The 21626-nt window shown below is 61.9% G+C and overlaps 1 protein-coding gene across 1 annotated transcript; it reads right to left on the bottom strand.

Annotated features, from left to right (window-relative positions):
- Nucleotides 1-660: 660 nt before the first annotated feature.
- Nucleotides 661-20774, bottom strand: HIC2 (HIC ZBTB transcriptional repressor 2). The gene is made up of 3 exons (XM_060029470.1): nt 20695-20774; nt 4114-4211; nt 661-2476 (listed from the first exon to the last, which is right to left on the bottom strand). The coding sequence occupies exons 2-3, from the start codon at nt 4137-4139 to the stop codon at nt 661-663; spliced, it is 1842 nt and encodes a 613-aa protein (XP_059885453.1). The 5' UTR covers nt 4140-4211; nt 20695-20774.
- Between the last annotated feature and the right edge of the window lie 852 nt (nt 20775-21626).

The raw sequence follows: 21626 nt of genomic DNA, 5'->3' as shown, positions 1-21626 counted from the left end.
GCGCCCAGCCCACAGTCGGGCAGGGGGGGGTGCCTGCCCCGGTACATTCAGTCTGCAGACCCAGGCTCAGCCCCGAGGGGCCGGAAGGAAAATAAACTCTTGTTGGTTTTGGTTTAAAAAACAGAATTCAAAAAGAAAAAAGGAACAGATCAGTAGGAATAACAGCCACACAGGCCCAGAGGGCTCTTTAGTTGTGGAGAGGTAGGCGGTGGGGGCCCCTGACTGTCCCAGCACCAGTGAGCGGTGACCCCTGGCTCGAGGAGGGAGGGCGCTGTCCCCTCCCTCTGGCACCGCTCCCCGCAGAGCCAGGCTGGCAGCAGACACCCCGGCCGCGGCAGCCCTGCTCCCCGCAGCATGGAGGGAGGCCCCCACTCCCCCTGCTCCAACACAGCCTGCGGGACACCCCCCGTGACCCACTCCCGCAGGCCCCGCCGTGGCCCTCACGGGGAACTGGGCCGGGCAGGATCAGGAGGCAGACGGCGCAGCAGCCACATGCACTCGGGTTGGGTGCTGGCTGCCCGCTTCTCTCCTTGGTACAGACTGTGGATTAAAGCTCTGGGGGGGGGGGGGGGCTGCACCAGGAACTGCCCCACACCTGGGGCCTGGCCACTGTGCCCCTGCTTTCCTGGGCGCCCGCAGGCCAACAAGGGTCTTTGGCTTCTAGGAGGGGGAGGTGTGCATGCGCAGGTGGCTGATGAGGTTGCGCTGCTGCGTAAACTTGCCCCCGCACAGCTGGCACTCATAGGGCTTCTCGCCCGAGTGCACGCGCATGTGCTCAGTGAGGCGGTACTGGCGGGTGAAGCGCATGCCGCACTCGTCACAGGCAAAGGGCTTCAGGCCCAGGTGGCTGCGCATGTGGCGCGTCATGGTGCCGCGCTGCGTGAACATCTTGCCGCAGATGTTGCAGGGGAAGGGCCGCGTCAGCCAGTGAGTCTTCTCGTGCTGCCGCAGAGTGGCCGGGTCCTTGTAGGTCTTCTCGCAGACCGAGCACTTGAAGGGCCGGGGCTCGGCTGCGTAGGCTGCGCTGGGCGCTGACAGGTCCTCGGCCTCCTCCTCGGCGCCCCCGCTGCCTGTCTCATAGGCACCCTCCTCCTTGATGAAGAGCTCCTCCTCTGTGTGCGTCTCCACGTGCGCGTTGAGCTGCTCGGAGCTGGGGAAGCCCTTAGCGCAGGGGATGCACACATACAGGTTGTCCCCATAGGACACCGTCTCATAGCCCTCCTGCCGGTACATGTAGTGGGCGCCGGCATGGCCGCTGCCGCCCTCGCTCCCGCTTTGCCCACTGTCCTCACTCCCATCCTTGCCGTTCTCCTCCTCCTCCTTGCAGGGGTATGAGGGCTCCCCGTAGGGCCCGCCCGCCACCGCATTGCTGGCCAGGATGCCGTTGGGAACCCTGTCCCCAAGCCCTTCAGCCTCCTCCCCTGGGCAGGGACCCTTCGGCGCTGCTTCCCTCCGCTCAAAGGGGGAGGCAGCCACGGGCTCCTTCTTGGCCCACTCCTTCTTGCGGGCCGAGTGCCGGAGGCTCTTGCGGGGGGGCTGCCCGCCCGGCCCCTCCAATAGGCTCAGGGGGTTGTCCTCGGCCCCCTCCAGATCCATGGGCTCACTGGGGTTGCCCCCCAGCTCGGCGTAAGAGGCACTGTTGGTGACGGGAGGGGCGGAGGCCGAGAGGGGTGAGCCTTGCTGACTGTCACTCAGCTGGGCTGGGTCGTCGGGGGTGAGGGGGGGCCCGGGGGTGGCGGGGGGCAGCGGGGGGCTTTTCTTGGACAAGTCCAGGCCCAGCTCCTGCTCGCAGCCCCCACCACTGCCATTGGTGCTGCAGCCACCCAGGCCGGCCTCCCCGCTGGCTGGACAGACCGGCCGACCCAGGCCGTGCGCGCTCTCCTGGCTGGAGCCGCCCAGGAAGAGCTCCTCATCGGAGCCTTTGGCCTGGGGGAGCTCCTGGGGGGTGTGGGACCCCTTGCGCCCGTCCACGAGCCCCGGATACCGGGCCTGGATGACAGAGGCCGTGGACAGCCGCTGGCCGCGGGGTGGCCGCCCCAGGCCGGCCCCACCCCGCCCGGAGCCAAAGGGTTTGCCAGCTCTCTTGAGTTTGCGCCGGCAGAGAGCTGCCAACTCGGGCAGCTGGAGGTAGCTGGCGGCGGTGAGGAGCGTGCTGAAGTTGGGCTCGGCTGGCTGGTCACTGGGCAGCAGCTTGCCGGTGTAGATGAAGTCCAGGATCTGCTGGAACACCGTGGAGCTGACCATGTCCGTGTCCAGGTTGATGAGGTTGTCGTGCAGGACCAGGGACTTGAAGTAGATGCTGCTGGCGGCCAGCACGTTCTTGTGGGCCCGGAAAATGGAGTTCTCCACCATGATGATGACGTCACACAGGAAGCCCTTGGTCCGCTGCTGGTTCAGCTGCAGCAGGAGCTGCTTCGAGTGGCTGGGCAGTTCCATGTCGGGCCCCATGTCCCCACGCCCTGCCCACACGCACCACCTGCGGGCAAGAACAGGTACGCGTGTGCATCAGCGGGGGACCCTCCTGGGGTCCGGCACCTGGGCAGGGAACTCACGCCACCCAGGCTGCCTGAGAAGGGGGGCGGCACCAGCCCATCTGCAGACTTGAAAACACAGAGGACAATGCACATGGTGGCAGGCAACGAAACTGGGATTTGAACTTGGCCCAAGGTATCATCTCCGCACTAAAGGAAGCCAACCACGTGCCCAGATGGGACCCAAAGGTCTTTGGCCCGTCTTTGGCCTCATAGACCCAAAGGCAGGGGTCTATGAGGTGCTGGGTGGCTGGACTTCTCACGTGGGCATGCAGCTTCCCAGCTTTCGAGACAAGCCAGAAATCCAGGTTTTCAGGTGAAATCACCCCATGCAAAATGAAGCTTCTTTTTCCTTAAATACCACGTGGGCCAGATCAAACATGCAGCTTCTGGTCTGCGACCTCTGCTCTAGGCTGGGTCTCTCTCCAACAACCCTAGAGGCTTCCCAAACTCTGAGGTTTACCAGCATCACGTGACACTGCAGCCCAGCTGCCACCCCCACCCCACAAGGCCTTGCCCCACCACAGGCACTGAGCACCCATCCCCCCTACCCCCTGCCTGGGCCTCCAGGTGCTGAGAAGAAAAGGCAGCCTGGCCAAGCCCTGGCACCGCTGGGCCCCAGGGACTTTCTGGGCAGGGCAGGCAGTGCTGTCTGAGCCTGGGAAACTCGCCAGACTGGCACAGATGCTAACTGATGTCACTGAGGAAAACACATGCAGAGGAATTCTGTGGTGGCTGCGTGGCAGTGTGCACAGGGGTCTCTGGGAGCAGCGTGCCCCAACCATGCACCCACCCCACTGGGCAGCAGGGTCACAGCGCACGGCCGTGGCTCCCCACCCCTCCAGCCACTCGAAGCTCGTGCCCTCCCAAAGGTGCTCTGAGCCGTGAGGCCGACAAGGGGCTTTCATGTCCTTCTGCTCACGGCCCAACCTCGGAGAGAAATTGACTGCTCTGAGCCTCCCCCACCTGGGATCAGCTCCTACCAGGCGCCCAGCCCTGCCTCCCTCAGGACAGAGCCCGGAGGGGTTGCACCCACCTGCCTTCCTCCCACTGGTCCGTACCTGCCCTTGTTTGCAAAGACAGAGGAAAACCCCCCATGATCCTGCCCCAAGGAAGACTTTGAGCACCCAATGACCACGTGGGCCGGCACTCAGGGCCTGACAGCAGGAGGCAGCAAGCACCTCAGGCCAGCTCGGCCTTGTCAGGCTGTTCAGAAGCTGGAGCCCAGATCGCGCAGAAACCAGCCCTCCGCCACTCCCTGCCCCCAGAGCCAGCCAGGCAGGGACAAAGAGCCCAAGGCGCGGCCTCCACACTGGCCTAGACACCTAGCCCCAGCACCCAGGACAACTGGCAAGGGGACTAGCCGAGGGCAGGAGGTCCTGGCCTCCGAGAGCCAGTGAGTCCACAGCAGCCCTCCTCCCCAAGCCCCAGCCTCCCCTCTATGCTGCCAGCGCTGCCCGCACACAAAGGACTGCAGGCCAGGACACAGGCTGAGAGCTGCAGGCTGCCCAGAGTCCCAAGGAGGAGGAGCAAACATCCTCCCTCTGCCGCCCCCGCCCCCAGCTCCCCCTCCCTGACCTACCGGAGTGCCAGGGGCCCAGAAACCATGTGAGCAGCAGCCAGCGGGGGTGGCCTCCTTGAGCGCGTGGCCTCCCTGGGGGTGCATCAATGCCTGGTCACCTGGGGAAGGGAAGACAGACAGACATGGTCACCCACAAAGGCATCAGCAAGGGGAGGGGGGAGGTGCTGGGGGACCTCGCTCCCAGGAAGGTCTGGGGGTCTCTCTGGCTGGGACGCCCAGACAGCTGGGCAAGAGACAGTGGTCATAGTGCCCACAGTCAGTCCCCGTGGTAGGAAGAACGCAAATTTGGGGAGCTCGCCTGCACCCTCTTCCCACCCACCCCCACAGATTTAGGATACTGCAAGGGCTACCTAGATCTGGGGGAGCTGGTGGCAGGCACACAATTCCTGGAGGGCGGGCAGGCGTGGTGGCAGGAGGCCTGGGCAAGGCCCTTTCCAGGCTGGCCACATTTACATAACAAAAGGTCAAAATTGGAGGCGCTGGTGCAACGGGCTATTTATAAGAACCAGTCTCAACCGCTTCTGGCTCTCCTGCTCCTTTCCTTCCCTTCCCTCCGGGTCTGCTCTCCCCCCACCCCCACCCCCACCCCCCACCCCACCCCCGCCCAGAGCGCCCAGCCCCCTCCTGCCCAGCCCAGCCTGACCACATGGCGTTTGCAGGCTCGCCCTTTCAATACCAGCCCGCCAAGGCCACTGGCAGCTGCTGCCAGATGTGGGTGGGCTCCACCTGCCCCCCCCCCAGAGCTTTGGGTCCTGCGGGAGGGGGTCCTGAGGCTCCAGCTCCTTGTCCCCCACTCCAGCAGGCCTGGGCGCCCTTGGAATGGAGCCAGGGGTGGGGGAGGAGGCCTGCAGCAGCCCAGAGCCCATCCCTGCCTGCCCTTCCCCCGCCCCCAGGGCCAGGGAGGCTCAGCAGGTCCCTCAGGAATGTGACCAGACCCGGGGTGCAGGGTGGCCGGGAGGCCTCGGCTCCAGCCTGCCAGCTGTCTCTCGGCCCCAAGCACAGCTCCCCTCTTGCAGGGGTTGCTGGGGGGAGGGGGGCACGGTCAGCCCAGAGGGCAGGAGAACCAGCTCTGTAGGTCCAGCAGCCTGAGAGCGTCCACGTTTCCCCGAGGGCAGCCTGGGCCCCTCATCAGGCTCCCGGCCAAGAGAGGCCAGAGACGGAGCCAAACCCTGCCTGGGGAGGGGGGCGGAGACCACCGCAATGCCGCCGCCAGTGAGAGTGGCCCAGGAGAAAGGATGGGAAGCCACATCAGGAACCCCACCAGACCCAACGACAACCCAAGCCCCGCCCGGGCACAATGCCCACCACCTCAGCCTGGGCCAGACCCTGCAACTGGGGCTTCCTCGCCCTTGTTGGAGATCAGGTCGACCAGCCTGGTCACTGCAGCCTGGAAAAGGCCCAGCGACTGACCAAGTGACTGCCCTCGAGCCTGACCTACCCGCAGGGAGGCCCAGCAGGACCAGGCAGAGCAGGCTGTGCCCTCCGCCGGGCAGGGGTGGGGTGGTGTCGCACAGAGCTGCCTGCTGGGAGTGCACATCCACCAGGAAGCTGCCCTGCCTGTCAGGCACCCCAGGCTGGGCCAAGAGTGGGTCTACATTGTGTCCATAAGCAAGGACACACCTCACCACAGGTGAGGGCCAAGACCCCTAGAAAGTGTTGCTCCTTCCCTCCCAGAGGCCTCTGCCCTCCGGCTCAATGGCGGGTGTGGGAGCAGCAAGTGCCCACCCTGGAGAGCCCACAGCAGCCAGGGAGAGAGGGCTACAAACAGCACCGTGGGGCTGGCCAGGCAAGCTGGCAGCGGGATGCCCACTGGGTACGGGGCTGGTGCTCAGCCCTGGAAGGAGCCCACCACGGGCTGGAATGAGGCTGCCGCCTGGCCCCAGCTCCTGGCACCCAGCAGCCACCTGGCAGCAGGCCCAGCAGCGTGCCTATCAGCCCCAAGGATCCCACGCCCAGCGCAGCCACACTGCCCACCCGGAGCACTGGCTCCAGAATGCCCAGGATCTTGGGCAGTGGGACAGGTCAGTCAGATGGGTGCGTGGTTGTCCCCAGATGGGCTGACCCTGACCCCGGCAAGGAAGGGGGGGAGGGGGCAGCTCTGCTCTCTTGTGAACAGAGGGGCCTGGATCACCTTCCCAGGTCTCTGTTCACAGGACGGCCAGCACCCAGCTCCCCAACAGGGCTGCTACACGGTGACGTGAGACAGGTCCTGACTGAGATCTTATTTCCTCTTCTTCCCTCCAGGCTCAGGCCTCAGAAAAGCCAGGGAGGCTGGCCCCCGCCTGGCCCCGACCCCACACACACTGAGGACAGGTCCGGGGCCTACAGAGCACATGCCCAAGGCCAGGTCCCTACAGCTGCACAGGGATCCCAGGCAAGACAAGGCCCCACCCACGTCAGGTGGTCCACATGGGCTCAGGGCTCGTGGGGAGGTCTCCCCTCCTGGAACCCACAGAGGGCAGGAGGCCATGAGAGGAGGTCTCCACATGAAAGTGGCCCTTGTTTAAGCAGGAAGCCAAGGAAAATGGCTCCAACCCCAATTCCGACAGGAGCCAATCCAACTTAGCCTGGACACCCACTGAGCCCAGAACCTGGGTGCCAGGAAGCCTGGGCCCTCAGCCTGCTCCATCCTTTAGCCTTCAGGTGGAACCCCCTGGGGAACAGGCAGGCAGCCCTGCCTCCCTGGAGCCTGGCGGCAGGCACCCCTCCCTTCTGGAGACAGAGGAGGGCATCCCATGCCTACCTCCAGCCCACAAGGGGGGCCCAAGCTCAGGGTGTGGTTTCACCCTTGGGCGATGCTCCCAGGAGACTGTGGGCCCCTCTCTGCAATGTCCTATCTCCCTTGGCAAGAAAGAGCACCCAAAGAACCCCCGCGCACCCTGGCTGAAATGACTCGCCCCGCCCAGCCAGGATGGAGGGTCCTGGAGAGAAGGGTGAAGACAGGAAAAAGGGGTCCCCACCCCTCTTTGGGCAGGCCTCGTCACCCAGGTCCCCGGGAACCCTGACCCCTCCTCCCTCCCCAGAGCACACTTTCCGCAGGAAGCCCAGAGCTATGCTGGGTCCCCCCCGGAAAAGTTCGCTCCCGGCCCAGCCCAAAGCACCCAATGGGAGGCTATTCTTGCTCCTTAACCACCTTCTGGCCAAAGAACAACAGCCAGAAGTCACAGAAGAACACAGGACTCTTCCAGCTGACAGCGGCGTCGGGTGGGGGTGGGGGGGGGCTGCCCAGCACCCACCAAGGGCTCCACTGGCGGTGGGAGTCACAAGGACACCAGGCCACCGCCATACCCCTAGGGGCTTAAGCACATCTGACCGTGTCATTGAGGGCCTCAGACACTCGTATCCACTGCCCCCCCAACTCTGGGCCCAGCCGACCCCTGCTGTGGCCACCTGGTGCTCCAGGTGTGGCCCCGACAGGTGCGAGCACTGCCCCTCCCTGCAGGCCAGGCCCCTCCCAGGCTGCAGGAGGGTAGCTGGAGGGCAGAGCGAGAAGGCCTGGAAGGTCCCAGCACCCAGGATCCAGAAGAGCCTAAGGCCCAGCCCCAGGTCCTCCTCACCCCATACCAGTTGGAGGGCACCCTGCCTGTGGGGAAGCCTCAGAGGTGTTCTCTCCACCTCCAGTGCCAGATAAGAAGACAGGTTCTGGGGGTTAAGCAACTTGCCCAAGGTCACAGGAGCAAGCAGGTGGCAGAGCCTGACTCCAGACTTTCCTACCCTGAGGACAGACACCTGCACCTCCTTCTCCCAGGGGCAGGGCAGGGGAGCCAGGAGGAGGGCCTCGGCCTGCAGGTCCCCCTCATCTCCCCCTCCCACAGCCTACCTCACAGCAGGCCTCACCTGGGCTACACCACCCAGGGGCAGGCCTACTCTTGGGGACCCAGGCTGTGCCCTCTCTGGCCTGCCCCTCCAGACATGGGTTGGCTGTGGGTGGGACCCACTGCTCTGGGCGAGTCCAGCGGGTAATCTGGCCCAGACCTGGATGCCGGCCAGCAGCTCCTGGCTCATCTCCCAGACCATCCTCCTGGAAAGCAACGGGCTCCACGAATGCCAAGAGCCCTGCCCTCCTTCGGACAAGACTTCTACGAAATTAACAACTCAGTTCCATCAGCACGCTGGTGACGTGGTGATCGGGGCCTGGGGCTGGGCTTCTCCCTCAGGTCCCTGAGCAGTGCGGGAGGTGGCATCCATCCACCCCAGCACGACCTCCCTGAGTCTGCCCCCAAATGCCTGCAGCCCCACCTTCCCACATGTGCACTCCCACCCAAGAGGCTCATGGCACCACGAGGGGAGGCCTGGCGGGGCCACAACCACAAACCCCACTCTCCAGGGCTCCAGGGCGAGCCTTGCACACTCACCTCACCCCTGGCCTACAACCCGCCCGTTACTCCCACTCCCAGGACGACCCGGGTACCTGCAGCTGGATTTCCCCTGCTGGCACTGGCACAGCTAGCTGGCTGGCACCGGGGAGGGTGCGGGGCAGGGTCACACTGGGAGGCCCCCAGCCTGCCTGAGTCTGGCGAAGAGTGTTGAGCCAGTGAGACAGGGGGTGAACTGGGGAGAGGCAGGTGAGAGTTGCCTGGAGCACAGTCACCATTATGAAAACTTCCAGACTGTGCCCACACTGCACTGCCCCCCATCCCCACCTGAAGGGGCCTGAGCTCTAGGTAAGAGGCTTGCTTGCAGCAAAAGAACTAGAGCCTGGAGGCAGGGAGCCTGTGGGAAGCTGGTGGGGCGGCACGGCCAACTGGGAGCATCCCGATCAGGAAAGGAGCAAGGAGCTCCTGCTGCAGGGAGACAGGCCCAGGCAAGCTGGCTCCTGCGCCCCCAGCCCCACTTCCTACTTGTCCTGCTGGGTGTCCGGCACAGTCCAGGGACCAGTGGCAGCATCGCCCAGGGTTTTTGTTTCTTCTTTTAGTTGTTTTTTTTTTTTAATATTTGTTTATTTGGCCGTGGCATGTGGGATCTTTGTTCCCCAACCAGGGATCAAAACTGTGCCCCTTGCACTGGAAGCACGGAGTCTTAACCGCTGGACCACCAGGGAAGGCCCTAGCCCAGCGTTTTGAGAAACGCAGACAGCCTGGCCTCACTCCAGACCTCAAAACCAGAACCTGCACGCACACTGGACTGTGGGTTACAAGCTTTCTACTCCCCAGAAAGCCCGAAGCTCGGCAGGTAGTAAATGCTCAGTGATGGGTGTCAAGAGGAAGGAGGCGGCCCCAGAACTTGAGAGATCGAGGTGGCACTCTGTTACTGCGGGCGTCTTAGAGGCAGGACAGTGGCCGCGGGCGGGCAAGGGGTTCTGGGCACGGGTGGCAGGCAGAGTGCAGGGAGCCTGGGCCACCCGCTGCAAAGGAGTCACCGTCCCCCACCTACCCCGGGATACCTTTCAGGAGTCACAGAGCAGCAGCTGCCCAGCCCACGGCTCCTCCAGGACAGAGACTCCAACATCACAACTTCAAACCCAACCCTAGAAGCTCACTATGTCTTACACTAACTAAGGACTCTCAAATATTTAAAAAACAAAATAAAAATACTCTGCATTTTCTATCATCATCCCTTCGTACCAGAAGACACTTCATGACTGAAAACCAGGAAGAACCACCTCAGGGTATAGGAGTCCTTCCCCGAGAAAGGGCAGCTGACCCATCCACCCACGCAGCCGTCGAGACTCCCAGTGGCTGGCACCCAGGCCCTGTGCCCTGCCTGTAACGGCCTGGCCCTGGAATCAGAAAAACAAAACCCAAACCGGATGCCAGATGGCAACGACGGGCTTCAACTAGCTGACCAGACACTGAAAGAGGTCATCCCAGGCAGAAAAGAGAACGGTCAGACTTTAAAAAGACCCAGACTGAAGACACACAAACCCTGGGTCCCAGAAGCCATGCAGGCGTGGAGCCCCTCCAGCAGTGGGCAGGTCCCAGGGCTCAGGCCAAGCCTCGCACTCGTGCCTTGCACGGGTCAAGAAGAGCTGACTGTCACCGTATCCCACGGCCTGGCTGCCTACACGGGGAGCCTCCAGCAAGCGGCTGAGCAAAGCAGCCAGACCCGAAAGGGACAACACAGCCAGTTCTGGTCAAGGTGGAAAGCAAGGGTGGGTGAGGGGAGGGATTGGGGAGTGGAGGGGGCTTGAAGGACACACGAGGGCCTTCTGTTCTGGTGTTTTCTCTCAGGATGGACGCTGGATGCATGTCCACCTGGGAAGAGTCCGTGGCGCTGTTGCTCACAACTGCGCACACTTCTTAGGTATGACTATGATGTACTTGGCTTCAACAGGTGCACAGAAATCTTCAGGAGGGGCAGCAGGGCCCGTCCCAGGCCTGATGAGCAAGCTGACCGAACCCCCAACTAATCACAACAATCCCCAGACAAGACGCGGCACCAACAGGACAGGAGGGAACCCTACAGTCCAGCCACGGACCCACAGGACACCTAATAAAGACCACCTTAAAACCTCTTATCGGGCAGATCTGTGCCTGCCATCTGAAGGCAGCAACAACCTAATGACATTTTTAACCATCCTAGTGTCCAAGGAAGAGGGGAGGGGTCTTCAAATCCTGACAGGCATGCTTAGGAGAGGAGAGGACATTCCAAGTGCACCCAGCAAGGCACCAACAACGGCCCCAGGAGCTCCAGGCTGGACAAGGCCCTCAGGGATCGGGAGTCAAACAGAAGGATCCCTGCCCTGAGTGAAGGACCAACCCCCAAGCCCAGGGCCTCTGACCAAGGACTCAAGGAGCTAAACCAAAGATCAAGGATCAGGTTGTTTTAGTCCAAAATGGAAAAAAAAAAAAAAAAAAAAAAATCAAGTAGACACATCTTGGGCACCTACCAGTTTTTAAAAAGCCATTTTTAAGGAAAAAACTAGGGAACCGCTGTGGAAAACATTTCAACCTGTGGCTCTGTGCCTGAAACGCCTGCAGGATGGCACTTACAGAGAAGAAGTCTCACCTGTCCAGCAGGTAATGTGACGGGCCCAACAGAGGAGAGGCCGAGCTCAGAAAGGGAGTCAGACAGAGGGGCCCCCAGGACTCAAAGAAAAGTGCTCACAGAGCTTCTTCAGACGGCATCCCGGGGGCGCTTGGGAGGGCTGTTTGGCATTAAGCAACCCGGTTTAGAGACAGAAAAAATAAACAGGCTCTTCTCTGCCTGAGGAAGCAGAGCTGGGGGAGGGGGGTGAAAGCCGGGCTACTCAGGCAGCAGCAAAAACAGAAACCCTGACATTGCCCCATGATGACATGTGGGGTCAGTGCCACCTTGGAACACGACAAGGAGGGGGCCGGGGCGCAGGAACCACAGTGATGCCCAGCACTTGGGTGAGTCTCAAAAGCACAATGAGCGCCCAGCTCTATGTCCACAGAGAGCAAACCCGCTGTCCAAGAATGCGGACGAGTGTGGGGAACCGGCACACACTCGCAACAGTTAACCCCAAATTTGGAAAAGCAGTGACATTAGGAGCGGCCCAGGGAGCAGCCCGGGGCGTGGGGGCCATTTCTTACAGGGGTGGGGGGAAGGGTGCACGCCTCCCACTCTTTACAGCCAGATGTGTGCACACGTAACTCACACCTTGTGGTTCATACTCGTGACAACCCACAGCACAGCCCAGGTCCACAAGGAGCCAACGTGCTCGGTGCGGAGAGACTAGGGTATTCCCGATCCAGGGAGGGGTTGAGCACCCCCTCCCACCCCAGGGGACCCCCGCACGCAGCCACATGGCCGGGAACAGGGCAGCACCGTGTGAACTAGGGCTTCGGGGGCCAGTCCCACAGGACATGCCCAGAAAGTGTCACTCAGTCCCAAGAGAAAGCAGCAGAAGCCAGAGCCCCTGCACCTGGGAGAATCCTCCCGACGGGAGCCACTTTGAAGGACCGTACAAGTCCAGCATGTGAATCCGACCCCCGCGGTCCCAGCTGTCAACCCTCAGTTCTCTCCTCAAACGCCAATCCCATCAAGTCACTCTCCTGCTTACAGCTCTCAATGGACTCCCAGGGCTTGGATAAAGTCCACACCTGGGCCAGCCCATGGAGGGCTTCCAGAGGGCCAGGCCACCCCTCCACGCGGCCCCCACCAGTCAGGCCCGGGTGCCCCCTCCTCAGCGAAGCCACCCAGCACTTCTCCCCCCACCCAACGTCAGCACTAGCTGCCCAGCTGCCACCCAATAGGCTCCTGGGGCCAGGGACCTTGCGTCCCACTAGCCTGACGGCCACAGCTGCTCCAGCCACGCAGCAGGCTCCCATGCAGGTTTGCTAGGGGAGCAAATGCCAGAGGGGAGAGGCAGGGCTGAGGGGACAGGATGGGGTGGGGAGAGGGGAGGTGTAAAGGAGGATGCCACCCGCCCGCCGCCCCAGCCCTAGCCCACCGGTCAGAAACTGTTGTCCACATTCTTGAAAACTAGGAAGGACCCCCAAAGAACTCTTTGGTGGCTTGTATGCTACTCTTCTATTTACTGTGTTAGAAAAACTGGTAACTTAAAAAATATTTACTTGATTTAAAATTATCAACAATAAACCCATTTTATGTTAACATAAATGATGTTTTTATGGAGGAAAAAAACTATCCCAAAAGAAAAGAAAATCAACAAGAAGGGTGGCACTGTTTCACATTTTTGCAAATGTCTTTAACGCCTGGCTGAACAGACGTAGCTGGATCCTCACATCTGCCCTGCGTTCAGCCAGTGAGGATGCGTAGTTCTGACTGAAGTCTGTGGAGAAATCCAACCTCACACAGACAGATGGGAGGGGTATTTTACCCTTTTCAGATAATGGTGGCTATTCTTCCTTGTTATTACACTTAAACTCAACAAGTGGTAGGTTCTTAAAAGGTGCAATGTAGACTCTGAAATTGTATCGGTGACTAATTCATATCTGGTTACACAAAAATCCAGTGGCCTACCCTGCACTCACATCCACCCAGGATTTTGCAACACTGAGCGCTAGTCATTCGGAAAACAGTGGTCCCGAGTCAATCACATCTTCCCACTGTTGTCAGACTTCATTATACGACACCAAAACCCGAGTGCTTCCATCACAAGAGGTCTCAAGTCAGGCTCGCAGTGAAGGACAGTGGTTCCCAAAACTGTCCCTGTCCTCTGCTGGCTCTATGGCTGGCAAAACTGTCACCTGTTTTCCTTCCCATGGTAAGGTTCACTTTGCTCATTTGAGAAAAGGTCTGACCAATTCTCCAAGTCTGAACAACCACCTTGCCTGTCAGCCCTTCTTTCAAGTAAAACTAACATTCCATGAAAAAAAGCAGCTCGCAGACACTGCTGTTCCTGGAATGACGTCCTGCTTCGGTCTGAGGCAAGAGAATCCACCGGGTCCTCCCCAGCTCACCACAGAGAACACTTAACATGGTGTCCTCCAGGGTCAAGACTCACCACTGGGTCACCTGCACAGCCTCCCTGGAACAGCATGAGGAAGACCAGTGGTCCCAGCTCGAGCACCCAGGGCTGGAGCATGCAGTGTGCACCTCGGGCAGGGCTGCCCACCACGTCTTCACACCGATGATGTGTCAGTGCGGGGACAAAGGCCAGTAATGTCTAAGTATTTTGAAGAGTCCTGGGAATCCCCAGGGGTCTGCAAACCACTCTGAGAACGGCTGACGGCCGTTACCGCAAATATTTCTACCAACCCATTTTACAGGCAAGGAAAATGAGGCACGGAGAGGTCTGGTCTGGCACCTGGAGGAAACAGGCTTGACATCAGAGTCCTCTTCCCCCAAAATCACAGTTGTTCACCAAATGCTGAAATCCCAGGCAAAGGGCCACACCTGAGAGTAAGGAATTTCAAAGAAAAGAAAGGAAATGCCACTTTAAATGGCCTCCAAAAACACCCTTAGAGGCAAGGCCGGCAGAAACCACTGTGGGGCCTCCAAGACCTGCTAACTAGAGGCGGCAGTGTTGCCTGAGCAGGCGGGCGCCTGCAGGCTGCGGACTGGGTGCTCAGCCCCAGAGGCGGGCAGAGTGGAGGCAGGGAGGGGTCTCGGGAAGCAGGTGTGCACCGCCTGCCCACGGCACCAGGCCAGCCCCACTGCCCTTATCAGCGTCAACATGCATGGAATGTGGGACTTTGGAAACTATCCCCTCCCCTGCCCGCACCCCTCTGGGGCTCGAGTTCACCTACCACAGCCACAGGGCAAGCCGAGCCCACGCCCAGCACCCCCCCCCACCTGCAGCCTCCTGGCAGCGGCTTGCTGGTGGTGGCCCAGGGCCCCTCCCCTTGCAGCCCAGCGGGGATTGCCCAGACCCCAGGCCCCTCTGCCAAGAGACAACCCCACACGCCAGAGGGAGACCCCAGCTGGTGCCCCCTATGCTGAGAGAACACCAAAAGGAGGACCCAAGCCTGGTTTTGAGCTCCGGGCTGCCCAGCCCTGCCGCCAGCCCCTAGGTCCTCCTGGAAGTGAGAGCACAGGTCCAGGCCTCCAGGGGCAGAAGGGAAGAGCCACCACAGTAAGGGGTCCTCTCCGCCCCCGAGGCTTGGGGAAGGGGCCTCTCTCAGCTCCAGAACCAGACCCCCGGGCTCTGTCTCAGGCAGCCGTCTGCCCCCCACTCAAATGAAAACCCAGCTGCCCTCAGGCTCAAGCCCTGCTCAGCGGCAGGAGTCCACACGCGTGTCCAATGCACCCTCGTGCGTGTGTTGCATCGTGGTTACCCTACTCCTAGACTTTCTCCACCACATCCCAGCAGAAGGACTCTAGACCAAGTGCGTAACCTCTCCAGGCCACTCACACAGCAGGGACTGAGAAGGCAATCGGGACTGCCCAGGTGTGTCCCACCAGGCCCAGCCCGGGATAGGATCCTGAAAGGGAAGGCCCAGCCCTCTTGTGCTACCTCCCCAGCATCCCATCAGGAGCTCTGTGGGAACCATCCTCCTCCCAGTTTGCAAGCAGAGCTGCCGGAGCACCTGCTGGAAAGAAACCATCAGCCCTTTTCTACCAAAGGGGTCCCAGGGAGGGGCGGGGTGAAGAGGCCAAACACCTGAGACAGGAATCCACCCCCAGGACTACTCACTCTCAAGGGAGAACACATGGGTCCGTCTACCAAGATGTGCGCAGGCCAAAAACAGTGACAGAGGACACCCTGACTGCCCCGGACCACCCCTCCCCCAACTGCCCAGCCCAGACCACTCAGTCCCACTCCTGCCTGGCCCCAGGCCAGGTTGCTCTTCCTGCACCTCCCCCCAGGACACCAACCAGGCCCATTCCAGACCTCACCACGCCCAAGGGCCTTGCTGCTCTCCTCCCGCATGCAGTAAGCTGCCCAGAGCAGGCGGGGGCTGTCTTGTGTCCTGGCTGCCCTCAGACGTGAACTAAGCCCCAAGACAGCCCATTGTTCTGTCCCAGCAGAGGAGGTTGGGCTGGGCTGGCCATACCTTACCTGAAGCCCCACCTCCAGTGCCCCTCCCAGCCCTCACCCCACCTCCTGGCCCCTTGTCAGTAGTTCCCTCACACACCTTACCCACGTAAATAACCTCAGGGACCCATCTCTCTCTCCCAGGTACCCTGAGGTCAAAGAGAAAAAGAAGGGGAAAGATACAGGTCCCAGGGGTCCCCAGCTGCAGCCACAGTGGGCTTGTTAGGGAACCACGAGGAACTCCAAGGTCACTATGCCTGGGCACAGAGACCAACCAGGGCCCAAGAATGCAACCAAGAGACCAGGGCAGGTAGTCCCTTAAAGTCAAGCAGGAGCAAGAGTCCTGGGGTCAAGAGCAGCAGGTGTTTCCCGGGGGACCTCCTAGGAGACGCCCCCTTAATACTCACCAGCCTGGGGTCCCTCCCACTGCCACCCCAGGAAAAGGGACCATGAAAAGGGTGAGCCCCCTCTGCACATGATGCTTCTCCAAGACCCTGGTACCTAACAGAAGCCGCTGGCTCGCTCTGTAAGCACAACCCCACCGGGCAGTCTGTGACCACCCTTGCTGGTCTTTGTGGACTCACCACTCCCTGATTCTATTATCAACACAGATTTATTCCTGCTAAAGCAGTTGGCTGCACATTGGATTCATTTTAAAAACCTTAGGAAGCATAGATGGCTGGGCCCACCCTAGAGGTGGGCCGGGCTGGGCTCCACCAGCTCCAGGTGATCCTGATATGCAGAGGTAAGAACCAGGGCACCATCAGGCAGGCCTCCACCAGGCAGCACGGGGAACAGCACACACACTGGAGGTCAGTGTGGAGCCCATGCTCATCACAGGGTAAGTTCCCTGTGTCCACATGGGGCAGACACTGAGGCTCCAGGCCCCACCCTCCCAGCCATCAACTCTACTCTCCCTTCTCATTCACTCTGGGAACAAGTTTTCACCAAGAGCTTACCATTAGCTTCCAAAGCAGCGCAGGCAAGGGAACTGCAAAGGCCATGGAACAGTCCTGCCCCTTAAAAGGCCTATAACCAGGTTGAGGAAGAGGCCAAGGGGCTGCGACCCCAGCATGGGGAAGGGAGCAGCACCTCCAACCACCTGTGTGTATGTGGGGGGGCTGTGCCCAAGGCACTGGAGCAGCCCCTCCCCACATTCACCTGAACACCCTCGCCCCCCCTCCCCCGCAAGGTGCTGCTGGGAGAGAAACCTGAAGCGGCAGCAGCATCCTGGACCAGTGTGCACAGTGGCCACAGCCGTGCCAGAGCCAGTGGCCTCTCCAGGCCCACAAGAGGTCAACTGCCCACCTGGAAGCCCCCCTCCCCAGCCAAGCCCAAGCCCCACCTTTCCTTAGGGGCCCTCAGAATTCCCACAGAATGGAAGGGGAGAGCCTCGGGAGCCCCAGGAGCCAAGCCTCCTGCCCTGCCGTACCCCACCCTTTTCACCCACACACTCAGAGAAGGTGGACCCCCGACAGGAAACAGGCACCCACCCTGCCAACACGCTCAGCAGCAGGGGACCCTCCACAGGACCTGCTCTAACCCCAAGGCCACGCTCCCCCACCCCTCCACCCACCCACACAGGGCAGGCAGAGGCGGGGCTCTGAGCCTGGCAGTGTCTCAGGGTCCCTCTCCCCACAGTCTGGCCACACCCTCCCAGACTGTGCTCCCTCAGCAGAGCCCCCCGGCCCCGGGCCTTCCCTCCTGGACTGCGCTGGGGTCTGGAGTTGACACCCAGTTTTCCCTTCCTCGCCAAGCGCGCTGGGGGCCCACTCGCAACGCGCACCCCACCCCCACCTGCTTTTCTGGCTTTGCCACTCCCAGCTCACACCAGGTTCTGGGGCTTGGAGCCCTCCCCCAGCCCAGGTCCCTAACCCTTAAGCAAGGCCCCTCCCAGCAGGAAGCACAGCCGGCTGCCAGGCAGAGCCTAACTGGCCCAGCTGGCTGAAAGCCCCTAACTGAGGAAGCCAGGATGGGATCTCTGACCTCTCCAGAGAGAACACCAAAGGTGCCTACCCTGCAGCCCCAGGACGTTACTTAACCTCCAGTTACTTGACCTCCAAGTCTGTGAGAGTGCTACACCCAGAGCGAGCCCTGAAATCTCCCAGTGTCTCTACATCCCAGCTGAAGGCTGACCGCTTAGCGGCAAGTCTGAGCAACAGCACGATTTAGTCTAGCCACACGGGCTGGGCACTGCATTGGTTCTCAAAAAACTTCGCTGAACGGATAAAAAGCTTGTGAAAGAGACTCACAGGAGCACGCAGCGGGTGCTCCTGCGCCAGCTTCTCGCAGCTCAGTATCTGCAGGGCCACACTCCTGTCACCGTTCTCCTGTCTCCCCAGCACTGCCCTCCCCAAACTGCGCGCGCTCCCCATTAAAATCCCCCTCCTGAAGCTGCCCACCCTCCGCCCTTGCCACCTCGTGCTCCCCGCAGCACGGTGCAGCCCTATCACCCCATCCTCCGATCGTCTGTTTGCCAGTCTGTCTTCCCCAGGCTGAGCTCTGGAAGGCAGCGATACGTGAATGTGAACTCTAGCTCTGTTCCCATTTTAGAAACGGGGACACTAAGGCTCAAAGAGTCAATCCCTGTCCAAGGCCACAAGGAGAGTAAACAGTGCTGAGGCCAGTGCCCCTCACGCTGCCCCCAGGAGTCCCTCCTCAGTCAGGCTCCGAGGGCCAGGACGGGAGGAACAGGACTTGTGGTTTCTTCTCTGCAGAAGGAGTCAGGAACAAGAGCCCCCACCCTCTAGTGATCAGTCCCGGGGGGCACTGGCCCTCAGCCCCAGTGGGCAAGGCAGGCAGGCCGTGGGGTGGGGCTGACTGCTGGAGGCCAACAGGCCAAGCCAAAAAGGGCAGGGCAGCAGGTCCCCCGGGTAAACTGAACTTTATTCCTTCTTCACTCCTCAACTCTCGAGAACTGCCCTGCCAGCCCTTCCACGGGGGCGAGCTGCTGATTCAAAGGCACTGCCCCCACCCCCGCCCCCACCCCCTGGCAAACAATGAGGACTCAGGGAAGGCAGCAGGCCTGTCAGCTCAATAATGCAAAACCCTGTTGCTCTGAGTCCACGACAGCTGACTTCAAGTGGATCGGAGGCTGTGCTTATTAACAAAATGAGAAATCTGATCTATGGAAAGAAAACACTATGTGAGGATTAATCCAGGACTGCAGCTTGTGGAGAAGGCTGGGCTGCTGGCCAAGACCAGGCAGAGAGGACGGGACAGTGCCTACCTGTCCCCAGCAGGTACCTCGCTGCAGGACAGGGCATATCACCTCCGCCCCACCTGTGCTGCCTTCTCTCCTTCCAGCCACTGCAGCAATCATTTCGGTTTTGCTTTAATTAAAGGCCTGGCTCCCTCGGGCTGCTTCTTCCTCTACGCAGAGCCAGCAACCAGAGGGAGATTTTTCTTTTCAGGAATCGCTTGTAAAAGCCGACAGTCTAATTTACAAGTCCCAACAACTGGCAGGAAAACACTGCAGGAAGAAATCCTGGGTGCACACCAGCACTTGAGTCAACTGGCCAGAGGACAGTCACTCAGCAACACCCCAAAACTGGCCCGCAGGAAGCAGACCAACCTGGGCGCACTGACCCCAAGGCAGGCAGGCAGGCAGGTGGGAAGCCCCCTCCCAGCCTTCCTAGGCTACTACCTGCCCATGGACCTAGAGATTTCCATAATAAGTACAACCACACAGGACCGATTTCACTCACAGGCAGGGCAACCTACTCCAGGGGCAAAGGACTCAGTTCAGCCCCCAAGTATCAGCCTCCCATTCCCCCCACCCCCTTGGTACTAAGAGCCCGCTACACCAGCAATCTCACCACACAGCTTTGTCTCTGGAGGCTACCCTGAGGCCGGCCCATCTGCTTTTTTTTTTCAGAACATGCCAGCAACCCTGCTCTGCTGAGCGTTAAGTCCGCTCCTTGAGCCAGGGCTACAGACCAGCCACATGGCCTGTGCTCCTGAAAATGTCTGCTGAAAGGCCCAGGGAGTCCAGACGCTGGCAGATGGGAACGGAGAAAAAGAAGTAAAGCCAGGAGCCAGGAAGCAATAAATGCTAGCTCCAGAAAGGTCCAGTTCCATCCTTCGAGCGGGGGTCCCTGGAGAACACCTCCAAGTTCAGCCTAGAATCTCTGGAGGCCCCTCCACTACCTGCCAGCTCTCCCCCTCCCCCCTGCACAAGAGGCACAGCCATCCCCACATCAGTCAACAATCTACAGCCACAGGATTCCTATGGGCAAAGCTCTGCCCCTCCCCCCTACCACATATGTCAGAGAGGTGGCCTCCCCGGGTTACACTCCTCCTGCCGGGGTGGGGGGGCCGGGAACCTAGCTTTCCAGATGTGCTTGGCAACCCCTACTAGAAAAAGCACTGGAGGTGGAGGGAACAGGAGAAACACGGATAAATAACTTCAAAACCGTTCCGGGCCATCCGGATCCGCACTGGGCTCCCTTCCCTAGGCAGTCCCACGCTGTTCTGGGTGGGGCCGCTGCGAGCATTATCTGGCCGCGTTCCCTCCTCTCCGTAAGTCACTACCCCCCAGGGAGAGGCATCCCCGCCTCCCTCCACCCCAGCTAAGCCTGTGTGAATATGAACCATCACAGTAGATAAACAGAGAGTGACAAGCTGGGGCCCTTCAGCCCCCTCCCTCTGCCAGCCGGTCCCCTCCCCCTGCCAGCCGACCCCCTCCCCCAAGCCCATTTCTCTTCCTGCCAAGCGGCCGCCTGCTAAAGAGAGGTCTGGGGGCAGGGCAGCGAGCCCACCAGCCGCAGGGCCCGGCCCTCGGGGAGCAGCCCCTCCAGGCCTGCCCCTACCATGCCCGCGCGCAGCCGTCCTCCTGCGGGGAGGAGACTGGGGAAACGACGGACGGCGCGGGGCCGCAGTCGTGGACACGGCGAAACGCCCCGCAAGGGGCGGCGGCGGGCGCAGGGCCGCCCGCATAATAGGAGCCCGCCTGTCAGGCAGCGCCGCTCGCCGACCTGCTCGGATTAGACCGCGGATGCAGAGGCACAAAGAGCCGGCGCCCGCCTCCCCGCCGCCCAGCTCCGCACACCCGCGCGCGGGGCTTTGTGCCATGACCGCGCCGCCTGCCCTGGGCCACAAAGCGCCGCAGGCGGCAGACCAGCCGGGGGTCCCGCCCCCTCCCACGCGCGCAGCAGCCCCACGTCTCCGGGCGCGCGCCCGCCCACGCCCCTCTATCGGGGGCGCGCCCGCCGCCCGCCTCCCGCGCCCCTCACCTCGTGTGCGTCGGCGGCGGCGCTCGCCCGCCGGCCGGCCCTCCCGCGGCCTCGTCCTCGGCGCCGCCCGCGCCGCCCGCGCCCGCCCCGTCCGTCCGCCCGCCGCCGGCCCGGCTCGGCTCCCCGCCCCGCGCGCCCGAGCGCCGCTCACAGCCGCCCGCTCGGCGCCATCTTGGAAGCTTGTGACGTCGGCACCGCCCGCTCACCCCTGACCCACATCTGAATGGACGAGCGGCAAGGCGGGGTGGGGCGGGGCCGGGCCGGGCATGGGCGGGGTCAGGGCGGGGCCTAGGCGGCCGCGCGGCGGTGCCTTGGGGGAGGGGCGCGCGGAAGGAGCAGGGATCCGGAGCCAGGACCCCGACCCCGGCGTGTGGCGGACCGGTGGCGGGTGTGGGGCTGGCGCCGTGACCTCAGCCCCGGAACACCGGACCGCACCCCTCGGATGGGGGCTCGGCCCCCACACTCGGAGCCTACACCTCTTGAGCCTGACCCTGACCCCTGGCAGTCCCGCTCCGTGCCCCCGCGGGCGGCCATCGTCACCTCGCAGCCGCGGGCTGCAGACGGCGTGGTCCGGTCTGGGGTCCTGGGCCTCCGGGTCCGGAGAAGGAAGCCCCCAGCCCGGCCCACCGCCCGCGGCCCCGCGCAGCCCCGCCGGCCCTATCTGCTCCGAGGGCGCGGAGGTTGCCACTCGCCGAGCTCAGCCAGCCCCTTCCGGTGGCCGCAGCCCCTCGCAGGCCCCCGGGCCGGCCGGCCGGCCGGACCCAGGCTGTTCGGAGGGGCTGCAGCGCGCCGGGGGCCGCGACGCTGCTCTAGGGGTCACTTGATGAACCGCTCCCCACTTTGGACACCAAATAATAGGACGAGCCAGCTAAAGGCTGTGAGGGGCCCAGATTTACCAGTCAAGACTGGAATCGAGACTCCCTAGTAAGGCT

Source organism: Delphinus delphis, chromosome 13 (genome assembly GCF_949987515.2).
Source record: "Delphinus delphis chromosome 13, mDelDel1.2, whole genome shotgun sequence".
Classification (NCBI taxonomy): Eukaryota; Metazoa; Chordata; class Mammalia; order Artiodactyla; family Delphinidae; genus Delphinus; species Delphinus delphis.
The sequence above is the reverse complement of the archived record's forward strand: the minus strand, read 5'-3'. Positions and strand labels throughout refer to the sequence as shown.